The following is an 18,239-nucleotide window of genomic DNA, read 5'->3' as shown; positions in this document are numbered from 1 at the left end:
GTATACAGTAGGAAGGTCATGTCATGAGAATCTAATAGAGAGATTTTTTTTTTTACTGATTGGCCAAAGTAATGGATCACAAAGAAGCTGCGGGTATGGCCTTACAGCATGCTATCATGACATATGACACAACAACACTTATAAAGCTTAACATATGAACATGGCCTTGAAGTTAGTAGTAGAGCAGTTCTAGAAGTAAAATACTAGCTCAACAGCTGGATCCAGAAAGCAATAACAAATGGAACAAAATGCATTACTAGCAGGGTACATCAGGTTCAGTACTGCAACCAGCCCTTCCACCAATCATTTACATGAAATTCCAGAGGATATGCATATACGTTTTGATGAAGAAGACCAATGCAAAGGGCTGACACAAGGGTTGGAATAAAATAAAGGGAAAAGACTCCACAAAGAAGAAGGAAGAGTCAGACACATAAGGTAGCTCAGATTCAAGGCAAACTTGTTCAAGGTGTTGGACAGGAGGGAGGACAGGATCAAGTACCTAAATGGAAGGGTAGGAAAACAACAATAAAAGACACACTGATGTGGACAAATATCCTACAAGATGTGCTGGAAGCAGTAATGAAGGTTTGGAGTATACTAGATTATAAATGAAGTGGCAGGGACAGCACAAATCAGGAAGTTATTTCCCTGTAGGAAAAACAATGAAACTCTACCTGGACCAAGTATGTATGGTTATGGAGGTCTCATCTCTATGAGGACAAAGCAATTACTCACTTCAAAAGACAAAGCCGCAGGCTATCCACCAGAAACATTATAAGCAGAGATTAACTTGAATGGAAGCAGGAATCAGATATGTTTCAGCATTTCAAGGGCATTACAAGTCAAAGAGACCATTACCTTTTAAAAAAAGAAAAAAGCCAAATTAATAATAAGGAACATAATTTGAAATTGTTGAAAAGACTGCTAAAGGATGATGCACAAAGGCTGTTTTTATAGACACGGTGTTGGATGTACAATCAGATGACTTCCAGAGAAAGTTGTGAAGGCCAAAAACTAAAAATTCAGGATTCAGGTGACAGTGCAATTGTTGTGGAATAGAGACAGAATCAAACGAGTTGTGTGTTAAATTGGAATCTGCAGCTCACTCAGTACCTAGGAAACTGTTGGTAAAGCTGTCCTCACCTAGGGTCTAATTTTATTTTGACACTGCAAGTGGTGCTGAAGCTTTGGGTCATGGCTTAGAAAAGTGGTACCTCCCCAAAGACTATAAAGGGGGGAGGGTTTGATTCCCATTAAAGTCATACATTTCTCTATGCTGTCCAAGAAGGGAAAGATGACAAGCTTCTGTCTCAGCAAGACAGGCACTGGCAGTACTATGCACTTGGTGAGTACATAGGTCTTCAATTGTTTTTGTTTGTTTACCAGTTATTTAAAACTGTCTCTTTCAGGGGTGACCCACGAGCACTTGTCTGGTTTAATGACTTTGTCAGAATAACGGTCTGGACTGCTGACAGTCCAGAGAGAAGAATTCAAAGCTGGGAATTGTCCCCATGAAGAAATATTATGTAAAATAAAAAAAAAAGGTCTTATGGAGACCTATGACCATAAAAATGAAGCCAGCCTGCATGACAGATATGGCCCTAAATGTCTGATTTTATGAAACATCTGTACTCAGAGTGCCACAATTACTCTGGTTACTGATAGAAAAGATTTCAGATTTAACTGTCTCAGGATAATACTCTGCACAGCCCAAACCATATGAACTAGATAGCTAAACTAGTCAGTGATGTCAGTAGTTTTATGCAATCTTAAGTAGTTAAGATATAAAAGGAGTTGTATTGCAAACGGATATTAATTCCAGTATTGCTACTGGCAGTCTCACTGCTGTAGTAAATACATTAAAATTCACTGTACCTTGTCCCAGAAGCAGCAACAGGAATCTCCTCATTTCAAAGATGACCTTTTACAACTGCAAAGGCCTGGCCCAGCAAAGCCAGATGGTAAAAAAATGAAAGCAAGGAAATTTCACAGCTGGATGGTGGGTGGTCAAAAATGCAAACCTGTACTTGTCTACCTTATCCAGAAGTCTGGATGTGCAGACTGGAGTGATGAAATCCTTTCGACTTCCCAAATAACGGAAACAACCACTGAATACAATCGGGGACTGGAGCTTGATATGGCCTGTTCAGAGAATGACAAATCCTATCTTCCTGTGACATTAAACAGTTAACGGATACTGTCAGGCAAGGAACATAACATGCCAGAATGAAGTGACAAACATCAAGCAAATGAAACAATACCCTACAAAAAACTCAACAATGTGTCTGTCACAGCAGCCTGAGTGACTGCAATCTTAGGAAGTTCAGGTCCTGCTGCACCAAAGGGCACAATGTACAAAATATTCACTCTTCAGCAGAAGGGAAAGCATTAAGTACAGAGGTACGGAATATTACCACTTGTTGAATCATGAGCCTTTTACTTAGGGGAGATGTGTATTCCAAGTTCTCAGTTACAATTAACAGTGCTGACAGCTATGAATACCAATGCCCAACACAGTTAGAGGTGGTTATGAGACAAAGGTAGAAACTACAGCAGATGACAAAATATGTTCTACATGCTGTGGTGGTGTGGCAAGAAATGGGGCACAAGAAGTGACTAATTTTAGTGAAAGCAAGACTGACGCAGATACCGCTTGTTGACAGGGTAGGAGGAAAGGGTACCCTGGGATAACTGCTGTCTGACCATCCCAGGAATGCAGCCAAAAAATGTTACTTTGCAACTGCCTCACATTTTAAAACATATACACCTCTTTAAAAGTCTCCCCTTACATCCTTAACAAATACAAGCAATTGCACTCCGCTATAAAATATTCCTGTTTTGAAATGAGCAAACACACACATCGAAGTGAGCTATGTTCACAGCTATGTTATACAAACTTGATTAGAAAGTTGTACACATATTCTAGTCTCACAATGCCATATTTTTTCTGAGAGATGCTAAAGATGTACTCAACTGAGTGCAGACAGCAGGCCTGCAACCCCCCTAAATCCATAACAACAATTTCAGTCACCGCAGGACAGTGTTAAAAATGATGAGTACTTGCAATGCAGTTCCTAGAAAAGATCCTGCAGGGAGACAAGAACCAACAATAGCAGAACATCTTGACAAAAAATAACTCCTGGCATGTCTGTTGCAAAACACTTCTCGGGTGTTAGCTGGAGAGTAACAGCAGATCTCAGCTAAACTATATCAGGGTAAAAAGAGGTAGTTCCTTGTGATGTGTCCTAAAAGCTTATGATCGATATCCAGTCAATGAATCTTCAAGGGGAAAACTCAGGGAGCTTGCAGATAATAGTCAGGAGAAAAAAATGTCACTCCCCAAAATGTGTGTCACAAATGGTAACCCAAGGAATCTTGAACTAGTCCACCTTTCTGACTTCCTGACACAGAACTCAGTGTTTTGTCAGAGCTGAAGACATCACAGGATAGAAAGACTGAAGGACATGGAAAAGCCTTAGTGAACAAAACGGACGAGAAAAAAATAGCAAGGCCACAGTTATACTTATTTTTGCCAGGTGGATGTGTGGAGAGAGTGTGTGTATTGTAGTGGTACTTGCACTGTTTAATTCTCCATATTATATTTGTCTGTCTGTGGTCATGGTTCAAAATTGCCTGTTGACCAGTTCATTTACTTAGGTAACAGATGAGCAAACACTGGAACCAAGTTTCTAAGAAATGAAAGTCTGGCATCAGTCACTTGATGGTCAGACAGACTCCTGGGCTTCTCACAATCATATTCATGGAGGTATTTCTTCATGTCGCTGGGACTACTGACTGAAAACAAACTGTTATGCAGAGTTTCTAAGTTGAAAGGCAAAAACAATATGGCAATCTAGTACATCTAGATGTGGTTCCACACAAGTCTAGGTTCTGCTTCTGCAGAAAGCATTCCAGTTTCTCCAGACAGTAATGCTTGGTGTCCTGCTTGACAAAACAGAGGATGTATGCGACACACAGCTGTGGCAGGGCCCAGAAAGTTTACACATACAAAATACCAACCTTAATCTGTGAGCTTGCTGCTGCAGAAAGTACATTTGTGTTAGACCTCTAACCACATGGCATAGGTTAATGTGAGCACAAAAAAGGGAATTGACTAGGTTTAAAATGGCCTGCAAGGACAATAAGCCTAGCATTTACCTATGTACGTAAAAGATCCTACCATAGGTTCATAGGTTCATACTGGTACGCAGGCTGAAGTGGCTGACAGATGCACCTTCACTGAGGCTTGTGCTAGCCCTGAAGTGAAATATTCATAGAGAAACCACAGAATCAAAGACACCAAGGTCAAAATGGGGTCTTGATTCTTTCTCTGGCATCAGACAGTGAATCTCTTCCCACTTGTCTAGTACGAGTTCCCGGTAGTAGGCTTTTTGTCTCTGTCAGGATATTCAGCATGTCCTCTGTAGGGGAGAAGCACCACATCATTTAAGCTGTTAAATGGAGGATCTCCAGGTTGGGGTGTATGAGGACTCTCACTACCTTTTTTAAAGAGGTCCAGATTAATAGGCAGTGTGAAAGGTTTCACCTTTAGGCAGCTGTATGAATAGGGGAACCACTGCTGCTTGGGTCTAAAGGATGTTTTTAGCAGCATCTTTCAACCCCTTCCCTTCCAAGTCCCCCTGGGGAGAAGGGGGACCAAAGGGACTATATACAGAATCAGACCTGTCTGCTTGAAGAAAGCATTCACTTCCAAAGCCTGTATGTGCCATGCTCTGTAGCAGAACTTCCTCAATTATTCCTTGCTAAAAAAGAAATCATCTCTGTTATTAGAACTCCCCAACTGTGAACTAGCTGTGGGAATGTATCCTTGGGTCACATCCACTCATCGGTATCCAGTGCTGATCTGCTCAGATGGGTCCACCACCAAGTTCAGCTGAAATGGGATTTAGACTACTTTTAAGGTCACCTGATACTGCTAGGTTACTTCCCAAGTTATCACTGCCAGACCGTATGGGGATGCAACCAAGTTCTGGCTTGACTGTTGTGCTGCTGGTTACATCTTGAAGCACCCTTTTCTTAGAGATAGGTTTAAATGACTTAAATGCTAGGATCAGAGACATTATTACTTTAAAATACAGACATGCTGTTTTCTGAAAGAATGGTCCTACTTGCTCTGGACATTAAGGCTCACTGAATGGACCCCAGGCCACATTTGAAGAATTTGTTAATCTCTGTAGGTCCCATTTGAAAGATACACCTATGTTTTGCTTAGCTGGTTGGGCCATCACTCCAACTCCTGTCAGATGCACAGCAGACCAGAGATCTCCTTTTCATGATTATCTTGTTGATTTCATGTATTTCTGGTATACCACTGGAGTTTATAGCTTTGCCAGGGGTACAACTAGGACAGTGGAAGTCATTTAAACTACCCCCCCTCAGAAATTCCCTTACCTCCACCTGCACCCCAACTAGTCTATTTGTTCCACAACCACAGAACCTGGGCAATCCTGAGCAGGTGACAACACTACATTCCATTTATTCCTGCCTGAGAATGCCCCATGAGCTCAGCCGCTTGTGGCAAGGGTCGAGTGGTAGGAAGCAGGCCTGCCTTGCTTGCCCTGTGTGTGTCAGCCTACCCTCTTACCCTAAAAGAGCACATTCCCTTCCCTTCAGTGGCTCATCTGAACTTTATTAGAGCTACCTGAGGGTTCCCCTTGGCTCATAATGTGACTACACATGGCAGGGTAGTGTAAACAGACCCAGGCTCCACGGGGTAGACAGCCAGCGCTCAAACTAGGTGTCCCCCATGTGAAAAGCCAGAATTGCATCCCTCTCCACAGGACTGGCAAAGCAGGCAGTAGCTGCTCACTGCCATCCTCCCTCACCAGCTCAGACAGGTGCCCAAGCAGATACTTGGCCTTCAGTCACCTGCAACATAGTCTTCTTCCTCTAAGCCACACAGCAGCTCCCCGATGGAATTCTTTAGTAGTCACACTGGGCTTCAAGGCAATGACCTGGAAATATTCTGTCAGGAACTCTAGCGTCCCCAATGAAAGAAGGCATTCTGGCAGCCGGAATCAATAGGGTTTCCAGGAAAATCACTCGCCTGTACAGTGTTTTCTTGACTTGGAGAGGTTGAAGGAGAACCTTAAGGCCTGAAAGTAGTCTGATGTAAACTGTACTCTTCTCCTCCTCCTGAGACTAAGGCTGAATCTAGCAGTCATCTAGATATGGGTCAATATGAATTCTCTAGGTTCTGCAGTATATGACTGTTGAAACTAGGCACTTTGTGAATTCCCTGACAAAAGTAACCAAGCCAAACAGCAAGAAGGTAAACTAGTAATGGTAGTTTTTGAGGAGGCCAAAGCCATAGACCTGTCAATGCATAGCAGGTTATTAAAGTGACTTGCACTTTGGTAAAAAAGAACTAAAGGTGGTGTAGTCAGGTGCCTGTTTCTGTCATACAGATATAGTGATGTCTCACAGGGAGGCCATCAAGCCCTGAGGAAGAAGCTGCTCATCTCCTGAAGTTGAGTTAGATGTCAGGCCTCCTTGAGCAGAAATCAATGTAGTACAATAACAGTGATCTACATGAAAACATTACTTGGCTTTCCTAAAAAACAGAGTAGTAAACATGTTAAAACAGGAATACATCTGACTGCAATGGATTGGCAGTTCTTCAATAAAAACATAGAATAATAACAGGAAGCATAAATGACAATGGGTCAAATAGTCATAGTCAACTAAAGAAACATGATCCATCAGGATCCACTGGAAACAGGCAGGGGAAGAAAAAACTAGAGGGGACATACTATGGATCACAAAGTACAGTTGTGTACACAAATGTAGATGTTCGCATGTATTCACTGTTGCAGCCATCACATTTGGGTTATCCCTGCCAGGGTAGCCCTCGGCCGGCCTGAATACCAGAGACTTAGTATTTCTGCATCGATTGTTGTCGCTTGAGGACTGATGTCAGATCGTCAGTAGTATAAAGTAAGGCAGCCGACGCCATTACATCAGTTTTTCTTGCCCTAACCTGTCAGGAGCCCCCAAAGTAGGAGGCCAGGTTCTGGAGGAAGAACCCCACCAGTGGAAAATAAATACCAATATGTCCTTGTAAGGAAAGGAGAACAACAAGAAAGAATGGTAATAAAAGGAGAGAGAGAAAGTGGGATGGAGGGAGGGAACCTGCAACAGTGAATATAACTTGAACATCTACATCTATGGTAAGTGTACACAACTGTACTATGTTCTTCATGTTTCACTGTTGCAGTCATCACATTTGAGTAGATTCCCAAAGATGAGGAAATGGGTGGATTCAGTCAAGGAAACTAGGTTTTGGCTAGGATGCCCTGCAAGACTGCTGAGGCAAACCCTGCCCTGGATTTGGAGAAGAGAGGCAGATGGTAATGCTTGGTAAAAGTGCGAATAGATCTCCAGGTGGCAGCCTCCAGGATGTCCCTGGTGGGGACTCCTCTGAGGAAAGCAGCAGAGGTGGAGGCTGCTCTGTTGGAGTGTGTCCTGTCCCCCTTGGGGGAGGCTTTCCATGCTGTTTGTAGCAGAAATGGATGCATTTGGAAATTGCTTGGAGATGGCTTTGCCTTCTGCCCCTGTAGCAAAGCTAAGCAGCAATTGATCAGACTTTCTGAAGGATTTATTCCTGTCCAGATTGAATCTGGGCTGTTTGTGCACATCTAGAGAGTGAAGAATCCTTTCCCCTTTGTTCTGGGGATTAGGAAAAAATGTGGGCAAATGAATGGATTGGTTGAGAGTCACACTGGACACTACCTTGGGCATGAAGGATGAGTTACTTTTGAGGGATACCCTGTCTGCATGGAAGATGATGAAGGGTTCCACAGCCACGAGTGCTTGCAACTCAGAGATTCTTCTGGTTGAAATGATGGCCAGAAGGAATGCTGTCTTCCAGGGGAGAAATTTCAGTGCTGCAGAAGAAGCTGGTTCGAAAGGGGGCAGTGTGAGCTTTTCCAAGACAAAGTTAAGGTCCCTAGCTGGTGTTGGAGCCCTTTTGGGGGGCCTCAAACTGCTAGCCCCTCTGAGGAACTGTTTGATCAAAGGGTGTGAGAGAAGGGGCTGCTCAGTGGGAAAATGAGCAGAAATGGCAGAGGCATGAACTTTTATAGAGGAAAAAAGAGAGATTACTGTGTTTTAGGTCAACTAAGTAATCCAGGATGAGAGGGATGGGGGGTTGTGCCATACTGGCTCCCTTAGCCTGGATCCAGGTACAGAACCTTTTCCATTTATCTGCATAAGTCTTTCTGGTGCTAGGATGTCTGGCCTCATGGATAACATCCAGAACCTGTTTACTGAAGATGGCCGATTGGTTCAGGGTTAGGGAATAAGCCAAGCTGCCAAACTGAGTGTCTGCAATTGGGGATTAAAGATTTCCCCTTCCCTCTGGGTCAGAAGGTTTGGAATCTGAGGAAGATGCCATGGAGGCAGCGGGGACATGCTACACAGCAAGGGGTACCAGTGTTGTCTGGACCAGTCTGGAGCAAAAAGAATGGTCCTTGGTTTTTCCTCCCCTATTTTGAGCAGTACTCATGGATGAGAGGTAGGGGAGGAAAGGCATAGACCGATAGACTGACCCAGGGGAAGGAAAGGGCATCCACTTTCCAAGCCATGCAGTGATGATCCCTGGTGCAGAATTTGCTGAGCTGATGGTTAGTGTGGGAGGCAAAGAGGTAGACCTTCAGCATTCCCCATTTCTGTGTTATTAGGGTGAAGTTACTTCTGTTGAGTTGCCACTTATGTGTGTCCAGAAGATTTCTGCTTAAATGGTCTGCCAGAGTTGAGAGAACCTGGTAGGAATTGTGCTAACAGGTGAAGTTGCACGGAAAAGGCTGTGTGCTAAAGGGTCATGGCCAGCATGCACAGAGGTTAGGGGTGTGTCCCTCCCTGCTTGCTGATGTACCACATCACAGTGGTGTTGTCTGTTTTGATTAGGAGAACCCCTGGAGAGAGAAGGGGTTTGAAAGCTATCAAGGCATGCTGCACAGCCATCATCTCTTTCTGACTGATTTGCATGGTGATTTGCTGTGGGCTTCATTGGCCCTGTATGCACTTGCCATCCAGGTATGCACCCCAAGCGTAGTCTGATGCATCTGTGGTGGGGGTCTAGGTGGTGGGTGTGGGAAGAAGGGCAGTCCTTTGTTGTGGAAGCATGCCATTGCCCACCAAAGAAAATCCTTTCTGAGGCAAGGAAATAGGTAGAAGAGTGTTCAGGTCTTGAGAGTGTTGACCCCATAGGCTCTTTAGGTAACATTGAAGTTTTCTCATATGCAGTCTGCCATATGGAATGAGTAGTATGCAAGATGCCATGAACCCCAGAGCTTGTAGGATCTTCCTTGCAGACAGCTGGGGCCTGGTGGCTAGTTGAGAGAAGTAGCCTGTCAGGAAAATTTGTTTTTCTGGTGTAAGGTATGACATCTGGGATGCTGTGCCCAGACTTGCTCCCAGGAAGATAATCATTTGGGTGGGCACCTGTTTGGATTTATTTTTGTTGATATTGTACACTAGGGAGCTTAGTAGGGTCTTTACAAAGGCCAGGTGCTTGAGCAGCTTTTCCTGGCTATCTGCCTGTATAAGACAATCGTCTAAGTATGGGTAAATTTGAATATTTCTTTCTCTGCAAAAGGCAATATCTGGAGCCAGACATTTTGTGAAAACTCTGGGAGCAGTAGATAAGCCAAAGGGAAGTGGAGAGAACTGAAAGTGTTGAGATCCTGCCCTGAAGCGGAGATGGTTCTTGCATGATTCCCTGATAGGAATGTGGAGGTAGGCCTCTTTTAGATCTAGGGAGGCTAGCCAAGTGTCCTCAGACAGCATGGGTAGCAGCTGCTGGAGGGTGAGCATTTTGAATTTTGGGATCACCAGGAAGATGTTTAGAATGGATAGACTGAGGATGGGGTGCCAGGTGCCCTCTTTTCTGGGCACCAGAAAAAGTCTTGAGTAGAAGCTTTGGCCTATCTGTTCTGCAGGAATATACTCTACTGCCCTAACAGAAAGCAGAGAAAGGATTTGCTTTTGAGCCTCCGCTCACTGATTTGGTGGTAGATCTGGGAACCCTTCTGAGGTTGGAAGGGTGTGGAAGGAGAATTTGTATCCCTGAGGCACAATGGTGGTCCAGGTGCTTGAGTGAAAGGAGAGTTTTCCTCCTAGGAGTAAGTGAAGGTGGGCAAAGGGAGGGGGTGGAGGTGGTGAGTCATTGTGAGATCTTACCATAAGGGGGTGGCTTAGAACTCCCTGGTTTTGAAATAGAGGTAGTCCACTGCTTAGATCTCTGCATTCCCTGGGGTTGCTGTCTGGTGGGGGGGGGGGGGGGCTAGGCTGGGCTAGTTTACTTGGAGTAGGAAAGGACCAGTGTTTGGAAGGACAATGCCTGCTGGACCTGTAAGAAATCCTTAACAGTTTGCATAGATTTTGCTTTTTTTTTCCATCTTTTTTAAGACCTCTTCTGCCTTAGTGCCAAATAAGCTATCTTTGTGCAAGGGGGCATCCAACAATTTAGATTTGCCATGGTCTGGCAGGGGTTGTTCCTTAAGCAATGCACATCTTCGAATGAGAGATCCAGAAGCTTCTAGGGCATGAAAACCACAGTGCAAGGTATGTTTAGTTACTTGACTTGCAGAATGCATTAACTCTTGTAAATCTTTAGATTCTGCTCAGGCAGGAAAGGAAGAAATGTTTTGTTTAAGGAGTTCCAAGGTATGTTGCTGAAATTCCAGCATATGGAACTGACAATTTAGTGTCCTGAGAGCAAGAGTAGCTGAGGTGTATACTTTTTTACCCCATCTGTTCAAAGCTAGGAAATCCCGGTCTGAGGGGGTGGGATTCTTAGCAGAGGCTGCTTTAATCCCTTTTGGTCCTTGAGAAATGACCTCAGGGTCACCTGTTGGAATATTTATGAGAGTCAGGGACTCTATAGTACCGGTCTGTTTTTTTGGGAGCATGAGGTAGGGCCTTCAGGAGTCAGGCTGGATTCAAGGAAAACATCCTCCACAACATCCAGGACTGAGGGGATGGCCAAAGGTCTGTGTTGTGGAAGATCTAGGAATTCCTTTAGTCTCTTTTTAGACTGAGGGTAGTCATGACTCTCCCAAATGCTCCCTGAAAGTTCATAGGTTGGTACTAAGCTATTGGCCCTAGGGTCTACATAGGCCTAGCCATAAAAATTCCCTGGCTATTTCTTTCCACACTATTTACTTCCCTGGACCCCTGTCTAGCAGGGCGACTGATGTGATCCCCGGGGTGAATTTCCTTTCTCCCATCCAAGGTTCCTTTTGAAGAGGGCCAAGGAGACGCTCTGCTTGACATGTATGGGCAGTCTATTCCAGAGTCTGCTGAGTCTCTAGGTCAGGAACCTATCCTTCCAGCATGTTTTGTTTATTGTGATGCAAAGTTTAGATCCCTGGAGCGTGTGGCTCTCAGGGATTGGAATTTCGTAAAGTGTAGCATGTCCAACAGCTCTGGGTTTGACATGGCCTTGTATGTTAAGCAGAGATCGCCTCTGAGTAGACAATATGCAACAGAGAAAAGGTGGAGTTTTTTTAGATGGTCAGCATAGGGAATCTGCTTTAGGCCTGTGATTCTTTTAGTGACGCATTTCTGTGGCCTTTCCAGTTGTTGCAGATGTCTTGAGAGGTACATACCAAATGGGGCATTGTATTCTACAATGGGTCTAATGAGGGATGAGTACAGTGGGACAATGACCTCCTTTTTTCTGGATGAAAAGCCCTTAGTGATGAGGTGTGCCACATAGAAGGATTTCCTGACTGTTGTGGCGATGTGGTTATCGAAGGTGAGATCACTGTCCACTTGTGTCCCTAAGTCTCTTATCAAACTTTCAGTGTTTAGTGTACTGCCACATATGTGGTAATTCATGGGTACATGTTTTTTTCCCAAAGGGGATAACTATACATTTCTTGGCATTGAGCTTGAGCCCGTGGCTCTGGCACCAAGCATCTGTTTCTGTAAGGCCCTTTTGTAGAGTATCCACATAATTTGGGGATTCAGTAATGGCTCCCAGTTTGCAGTCATCTGCGAACTTTGTTAGCCAGAGTCCCTTAGTGTTGGCCTGTACTTCAGAGAAGTAGATGCCAAACAAGAGCAGTCCCAGGACTGAACCCGGAGGTACTCCACTTGTCACTTGTCTGGAGCTGGATTTGGAGTCAGCTACTTTTACAGTGTGGGTTCTGTCAGTAAGCCAGTTGGCAACCCATCGAGTGATGTAGGGATTAATGCCGAGTTTAGTAAGTTTATCTATGATTCCAGAGAGGGGGGGATAGTGTCAAAGGCCTTGGCGAGGTCCAAATAGGCTGTGTGGACTGCCTTACCCTCATCCACGGCTCTGGAGACTGATCTGAAGAAGTCAATCAGGTTCAGGAGACAAGATCGGCCCTTCACAAACCCAAACTGGGTGGGGGTCTAGTGTTTGAAGGTTGCCAATATCTTTGTTTATAAGTTCCATGATAATACGTTCCATGGCCTTGCAGATCAGGCTCGTCAGACTGATGGGGGGAAGTTCCCGGGATCCAAGGTGGATCCTCCCTTGTGGAGTGGGATAACTGTAGCTGTGCGTCACTCAGTGGGCACAAAGCCTGAGGTGAGGGTATGATTAAACATGACACTTAGGTGAGGTGCCAGTTCATGTTGTAGTTCATGTAGTACACAGCCCAGGATGTCATCTGGTCCCATGGATGCTGTATTCTTAGCTTTGGAGACTGTTTTTTTTTTTTTACCTGTGTGGCCATTATCGGAATTTGGCAATCTTCCTGTATTGAGATGGGCCATTTAAGGGGTGGGGGGTGAAGTTGGCACTGAATCGATCTGCCAGGATATTGGCAATATCCTTGGGATCAGTATATTTAATGCCATTCTGTTGTAGCTCAGTGCAGATTTGAGCATTGCCATTTAGATTCTTGACATAGTTATAGAATGCCTTGTGGTTGTCTTTGGAATCTTTGGCAACTTTATTTTTGTAACTAGCTTTGGAGGATTTTACGAGGGATCTCAGCTTCTTAGTGAGGCTGGTAAGGAAAATTTTTGCATCGTGGGATTTTCCTCTTTTCTGCAACAGTTTCTTCCTTTTGTTGTAAAGTTTGTTTATGGCAGGAGACCACCAGATTGCCTTCCTTTTTTTGGAGGAGAGCATCTTGGTTCTATCTGGGATGGCACGATTCATGCATGAGTGAATGTGCTCATACAGTGCCTTAGTGTAGGACTCAGCAGTCTAAGTATGCAGGGTTTCCCCAAAAGAAAAATTCTCTGGGGGAGAGGCTGAAGGAATAGAATCCTCTGCATCAGAATCCTCATAAGTGGAGGGGGAGGTGCATGTCTTCATACTCAGATACATCAGATTCACCTGACTCTTGTTCAGACAAAACTGCAGGGGACAGATCTCTCTTCCGTTTGGAGGGGGTAACTTGGCTTCCCCTGATCGGCATGATAAGGTCTTCCCTCATTTTAAGAAATTGATTCTGAGGCAAGGTAACAGGCACCTGAGAGTGGGTTATCAGTTTTTTGGGTATGGTTTGAACCCTAGGTCTAAGAAACTTGGTCATTTTTGAAAGAACGGTAGTCCTGAAAGTAGACGTCGATTTGTGTCAAGATTCGGTAGTGCTTCCTTGGAAGCCGGTGCCTGCTCAGCGGCTCCGGACATATCCAAGGTAGAGACGACTGCAGGATCCTTAGGTGAAGCGTTTTGTGACATACCAGATTCCAAAAGGGTCTCGGTAGCGGCCTGCGAATCAACTGAAGCAGGCATTAGGGGATGCGAAAGCACCTCACTGAGTACTGGAGGACTGACAACTAGCTTAACGGAAGCATCGTTGATAGGTTTGGACCTGTGCGGTCTGTCTCTGTCTTTATCTTTATGTTTTTTCAGAAGATCAGATGGCTTACCAAAGCCATATCGAAATTCGAGGACTGTAAACAAAAAAAAAAATCTGGCTACAATAAGGGCCTGATGATAGACAGTTCTGGCGGTGAACAAAGCACAGAAGCGATTACGGGGGATGTCGTGGTCTGGGCCTAAACAACTGATGGAGTGTGAGTGGAAGTCTCGGTGTGGTATTTGCTTTCCACAGGCGAGACAATTAACTTTTTCTGACACCGGTTAGTGTAAGAAAAAAGGATCCCCAACGGGGTACTTAGCTTTAGAAGACTTCAACTTCAATTTTGTAGATGAAAATTCAGGTAGCGGCCGACCGGCACTCGTCGTGCGAACAGCTTCTGCTTCGAGCTCCAGGGCAAGAAAGACTGATGTAATGGTGTCGGCTGCCTTTCTTTATACTCATGACAACCTGACGTCAGTCCTCAAGCGACAGCAACCGACGCAGAAATACTAAGTCTCTGGTATTCGGGCTGGCCGAGTGCTACCCTGGCAAGGATAACCCAAATGTGATGACTGCAACAGTGAAACACGAAGAACATCTTCCTTTACACCAAAAAAATGCCCTTGTCCATAGTCTATTTATGTACAGCTGAATCCTTAACCAGAGTGAAAATGATTATATGCATGCTGTAAAATTAATTCCTATTGTTTTAAAAAGTACAGTTACTGCCATCTGACAATGCCAGGAAACTTCAATGCTCCCATACAAAAGCAAAGTTTACTTTTACTTACTGGTGAATTTGGAGGGGTCCTTTCTTCCTCATCCCTGAAGGACACATTTATGAACTTGAATGTCTCTAGAGTCTGTTCATGTTTCTGAATTGTCAGCTGGATAGCCTGAAAAATGGAGAAGAAAACAAGTACTTCATGATCAGTAAGTCTATTTATTTATGATGTTAAAAAAAACTGCAAGTCTTTTTAACCAGAAATTCATCATATACCTGTATAGAAATATAAAAAATGTAGAAAGATTTGCTAGTATCACTTTGTCTATAGTTCAGCCTGCCTTTTGTGCAAACCTTACTACCTCTGCTCACACCATAGCAGACCTATATCTTTATTTATTCAGTTTGATGACTGGGATAGTCCACCTTCACCAAAATTTCCCGCATGCTTGGCTGCAGCCACTGAAGAGGCCCTGTTACTTTAATGGTACAGATGAGGCCAAAGTTCTGACATGAACAAGGCTGCCATCACTCCGTGAAGCTGACATTTTCCTATTTGCAGTAGTCAAATTTCTCCACATGATGTTATATCTGCCCTAACTAGTGCTGATATATGCAATCCACAGCCTCCACAAACAATACAGTAATGTGTACAAGAAACACAAATTCACCCTCCTAAAGAAAAAGTTCTGTATTTCATTTACTCACTCAAGCTCTGGGCCACATTACTGACACCTTGGCCCACTGTGAACAAGGTCATCAGTGTTGCTGATGTATGCCATTTCTTTGTGCCACCTTTGGGAAGCAGATACTTTAAAACAATACAACAAAGGAAAAGGAAAAACAATACAACAAAGGAAAAGGAAAAACAATACAACAAAGGAAAAGGAAAAACAATACAACAAAGGAAAAGGAAAAACAATACAACAAAGGAAAAGGAAGAGAGGTGTCTGACTTCCAAGGCAATGTGTAAATACTGTCAGAATGCTCTGAATCCCACAATACTCAGCAACAATATGGGGCTATAAAAGACACAAGAAATAAGAACTAGTGACATTCAAAACTCTCTCTCCACAATGCAGGACCATGCATTCTCCGGTGACAGAAAAAATTCTAAATAGTAGATTACATAACAGATGAAGCTTGTATTATGCAGCAGTTGTACCCTGTACTATGAACCAGAGGGGCTCCTGCAAAGAATAATAAGAAATGACAAAGCAAGGTGACTGAAGCCAAACACACTAGCATAAAATAAAAGGCCAAAATCTCTTTGTGTGCAATATAATGGCAGTCCATTAAGGAAACAAAGAATTCTTAACGTAGCACACATTGCAGTTGTGAATAAAAGCACTTAAGGGAGTTACATTTACACTATATGTGAGAAGGCCTTTGCATATACATTAAACTGAGCATTTTTGTGTGTATGTATATGGGGAGGGTAGTATTTAAACAACCCTATACAACATGGGGGCAGTGTGTTAGCATAAAGAAAAAAGAAGGGCTTGGATCCAACCTTGCTTTACGGCTGTAGTATTAAATCTTACACCATTTCCCAGTTATATGAAAATGCCTCAAAAATTATACATAAAGAGCTAATTCTTCTTATGACACACAGCTAAAGTTACGGTTCTCTTTGTACCAAGTGTGACAAAGTGAACACAATCATTAGAGGAGGCTAACCAAATGCTACAAATGACTTACCTGGATCCAGTCCTTCTTCTCTTCTTCAGTTCTGAAATAAAAGCGGACAAGGAAAAATAAGCACAGTTTCTTCAAATGGCTACCACTTTACAGCCAAGGCAACTGTAGAAACTGCAGGTTTAAATACTACATCACACAATGAAAGACAAAGTCGGAAGTGGCAGAGAAGTATGTAAGAGTGGCACAGGATATGTACGAGGGTAGTGTGACAGTGGTGAGGACTGCAGTGGGAGTGACAGATCTGTTTAAGGTGGAGGTGGGATTACATCAAGGATCATCTCAGAGACCTTTCTTATTTGCAGTGGTGATGGACAGGTTGAGAGATGAGATCAGACAGGAGGCCCCGTGGACTATGATGTTTGCAGATGACATTGTGATCTGTAGTGAGAGTAGGAATCAGGTTGAGGAGACTCTGGAAAGGTGGAGATTATGCTCTAGAGAGCAGAGGAATGAAGGTCAACAGGGCTAAGACAGAATATATGTGTGTAAATGACAGGGAGGGTAGAGGAATGGTGAGGATGCAGGGAGTAGTTAGTAAAGGTGGACAAGTTTAAGTACTTGGGATCAACAGTTCAGAGTAATGGTGAATGTGGAAGAGAGGTGAAGAAGAGAGTACAGGCAGGGTGGAATGGGTGGAGAAGAGTGTCAGGAGTGATTTGTGACAGACGGGTACCAGTAACAGTGAAAGGGAAGGTCTAAAAGAGGCTAGTCAGACCAGCTATGTTATACGGGTTGGAGACAGTGGCATTGAAAAAACAGCAGGAGTCAGAGCTGGATGTGGCAGAGTTAAAGATGAGATTTGCACTCGGTGTGACTAAGATGGATAGGATTAGGAATCAGTATATTAGAGGGTCAGCTCATGTTGGACAGTTTGGAGACAAAGCAAGAGAGACGAGATTGTGTTGGTTTGGACATGTGCTGAGGAGGGATGATGGGTATATTGGGAAAAAGATGCTAAGGATGGAGCTGCCAGGTAAGAGGGGAAAAAAGGAAGGCCTAAGATAAGGTTTATGGACGTGGTGAGAGAGGACATGCAGGCGGATGGTGTGACAGAGCAAGATGCAGAGGATAGGAAGAAATGGCAACAGATGATCCGCTGTGGCGAACCCTAACGGGAAAACCCGAAAGATGATGATGATGACAATGAAAGACAAATGTTTTAATATGCTTCAAATCAGTCATAATAAAAAAAATAATTTAAGAGACAGAATTCAAATCACTGAGACATCAGAATGCAGACTTGAGACATCAGAATGCAGATGTACTAAAATGCAACACTTCACAAATCCGGCCCTGGAATACTTTTCAGCTATTTTGTGAGATTGCTCTTAAGGTTCACTTTCCATCCTTTCTGGGTGTTTTCCATTTTGCGAAATGTTACGCAAGCAGAGCTTATATAAGTAAGGGAGGTATAACAGGAGGGTGAGATCCCCCCATGAGTGATGTGGTGGGGCTGGCACCCTGCAAAAAACACTGTTTGGGCAGTCACCTGTAATTATGGTAGGCATTTGTCTCAATGAGGCCAATATGAACACCTTACTGTTGAGAAGCTTTACTTTGATGAGTCACATGGATCCTTCAAAATGTACTTTCCAAGGAAAGTAAGTTGTATTTATAGACATTTCACAGTTTACATGAGTGCAGTTTCAGTGATTCCTTGATCATTTTTTATTCTCAGTTGCACTAATTCCAGGTACTATCAAAAGGAATTTCAATAGCATTGTTCATAATTAAAAAAGTGGTGAATGCGGTTAAATATACTCACTTTACTAAAATTGTAAATATACAGGTCATACACAAATGATCAAAAGTATATCTGGTGTAACAGGTTGACCTGTGTTCTGACTGCGTGCCGAGCAGATCATAAAGTGCAATTAGTTTTTTCCACAAACTGAAGAATTACAGAGACTGAAATACTCACCCCATTGTTATAGGCCATCTCAGTATTAGTAAATACAGAGACACAGGACACAGGATTGTTGGAAGGGAGCAAA

At 43.6% G+C, this 18,239-nt stretch overlaps 1 protein-coding gene across 1 annotated transcript in view; it reads right to left on the bottom strand.

The window, feature by feature from the left end:
• FGD1 (FYVE, RhoGEF and PH domain containing 1) overlaps positions 1 to 18,239 on the bottom strand; it is an 854,635-nt gene that overhangs the window by 113,424 nt on the left and 722,972 nt on the right. Inside the window, exons 13-14 of the mRNA XM_044089056.1 lie at positions 16,246 to 16,276; positions 14,612 to 14,716 (exon numbers count right to left, since the gene is read on the bottom strand). Coding sequence (XP_043944991.1) covers positions 14,612 to 14,716; positions 16,246 to 16,276 — 136 coding nt within the window. The remainder of the gene's footprint in view (positions 1 to 14,611; positions 14,717 to 16,245; positions 16,277 to 18,239) is intronic.

This window comes from Protopterus annectens, chromosome 12.part0 (genome assembly GCF_019279795.1).
Source record: "Protopterus annectens isolate FY-2018-M chromosome 12.part0, PAN1.0, whole genome shotgun sequence".
In the NCBI taxonomy this organism is placed as follows: Eukaryota; Metazoa; Chordata; order Ceratodontiformes; family Protopteridae; genus Protopterus; species Protopterus annectens.
Note: the sequence above shows the minus strand (reverse complement) of the source record. Positions and strands in the feature narration are given on the sequence as shown.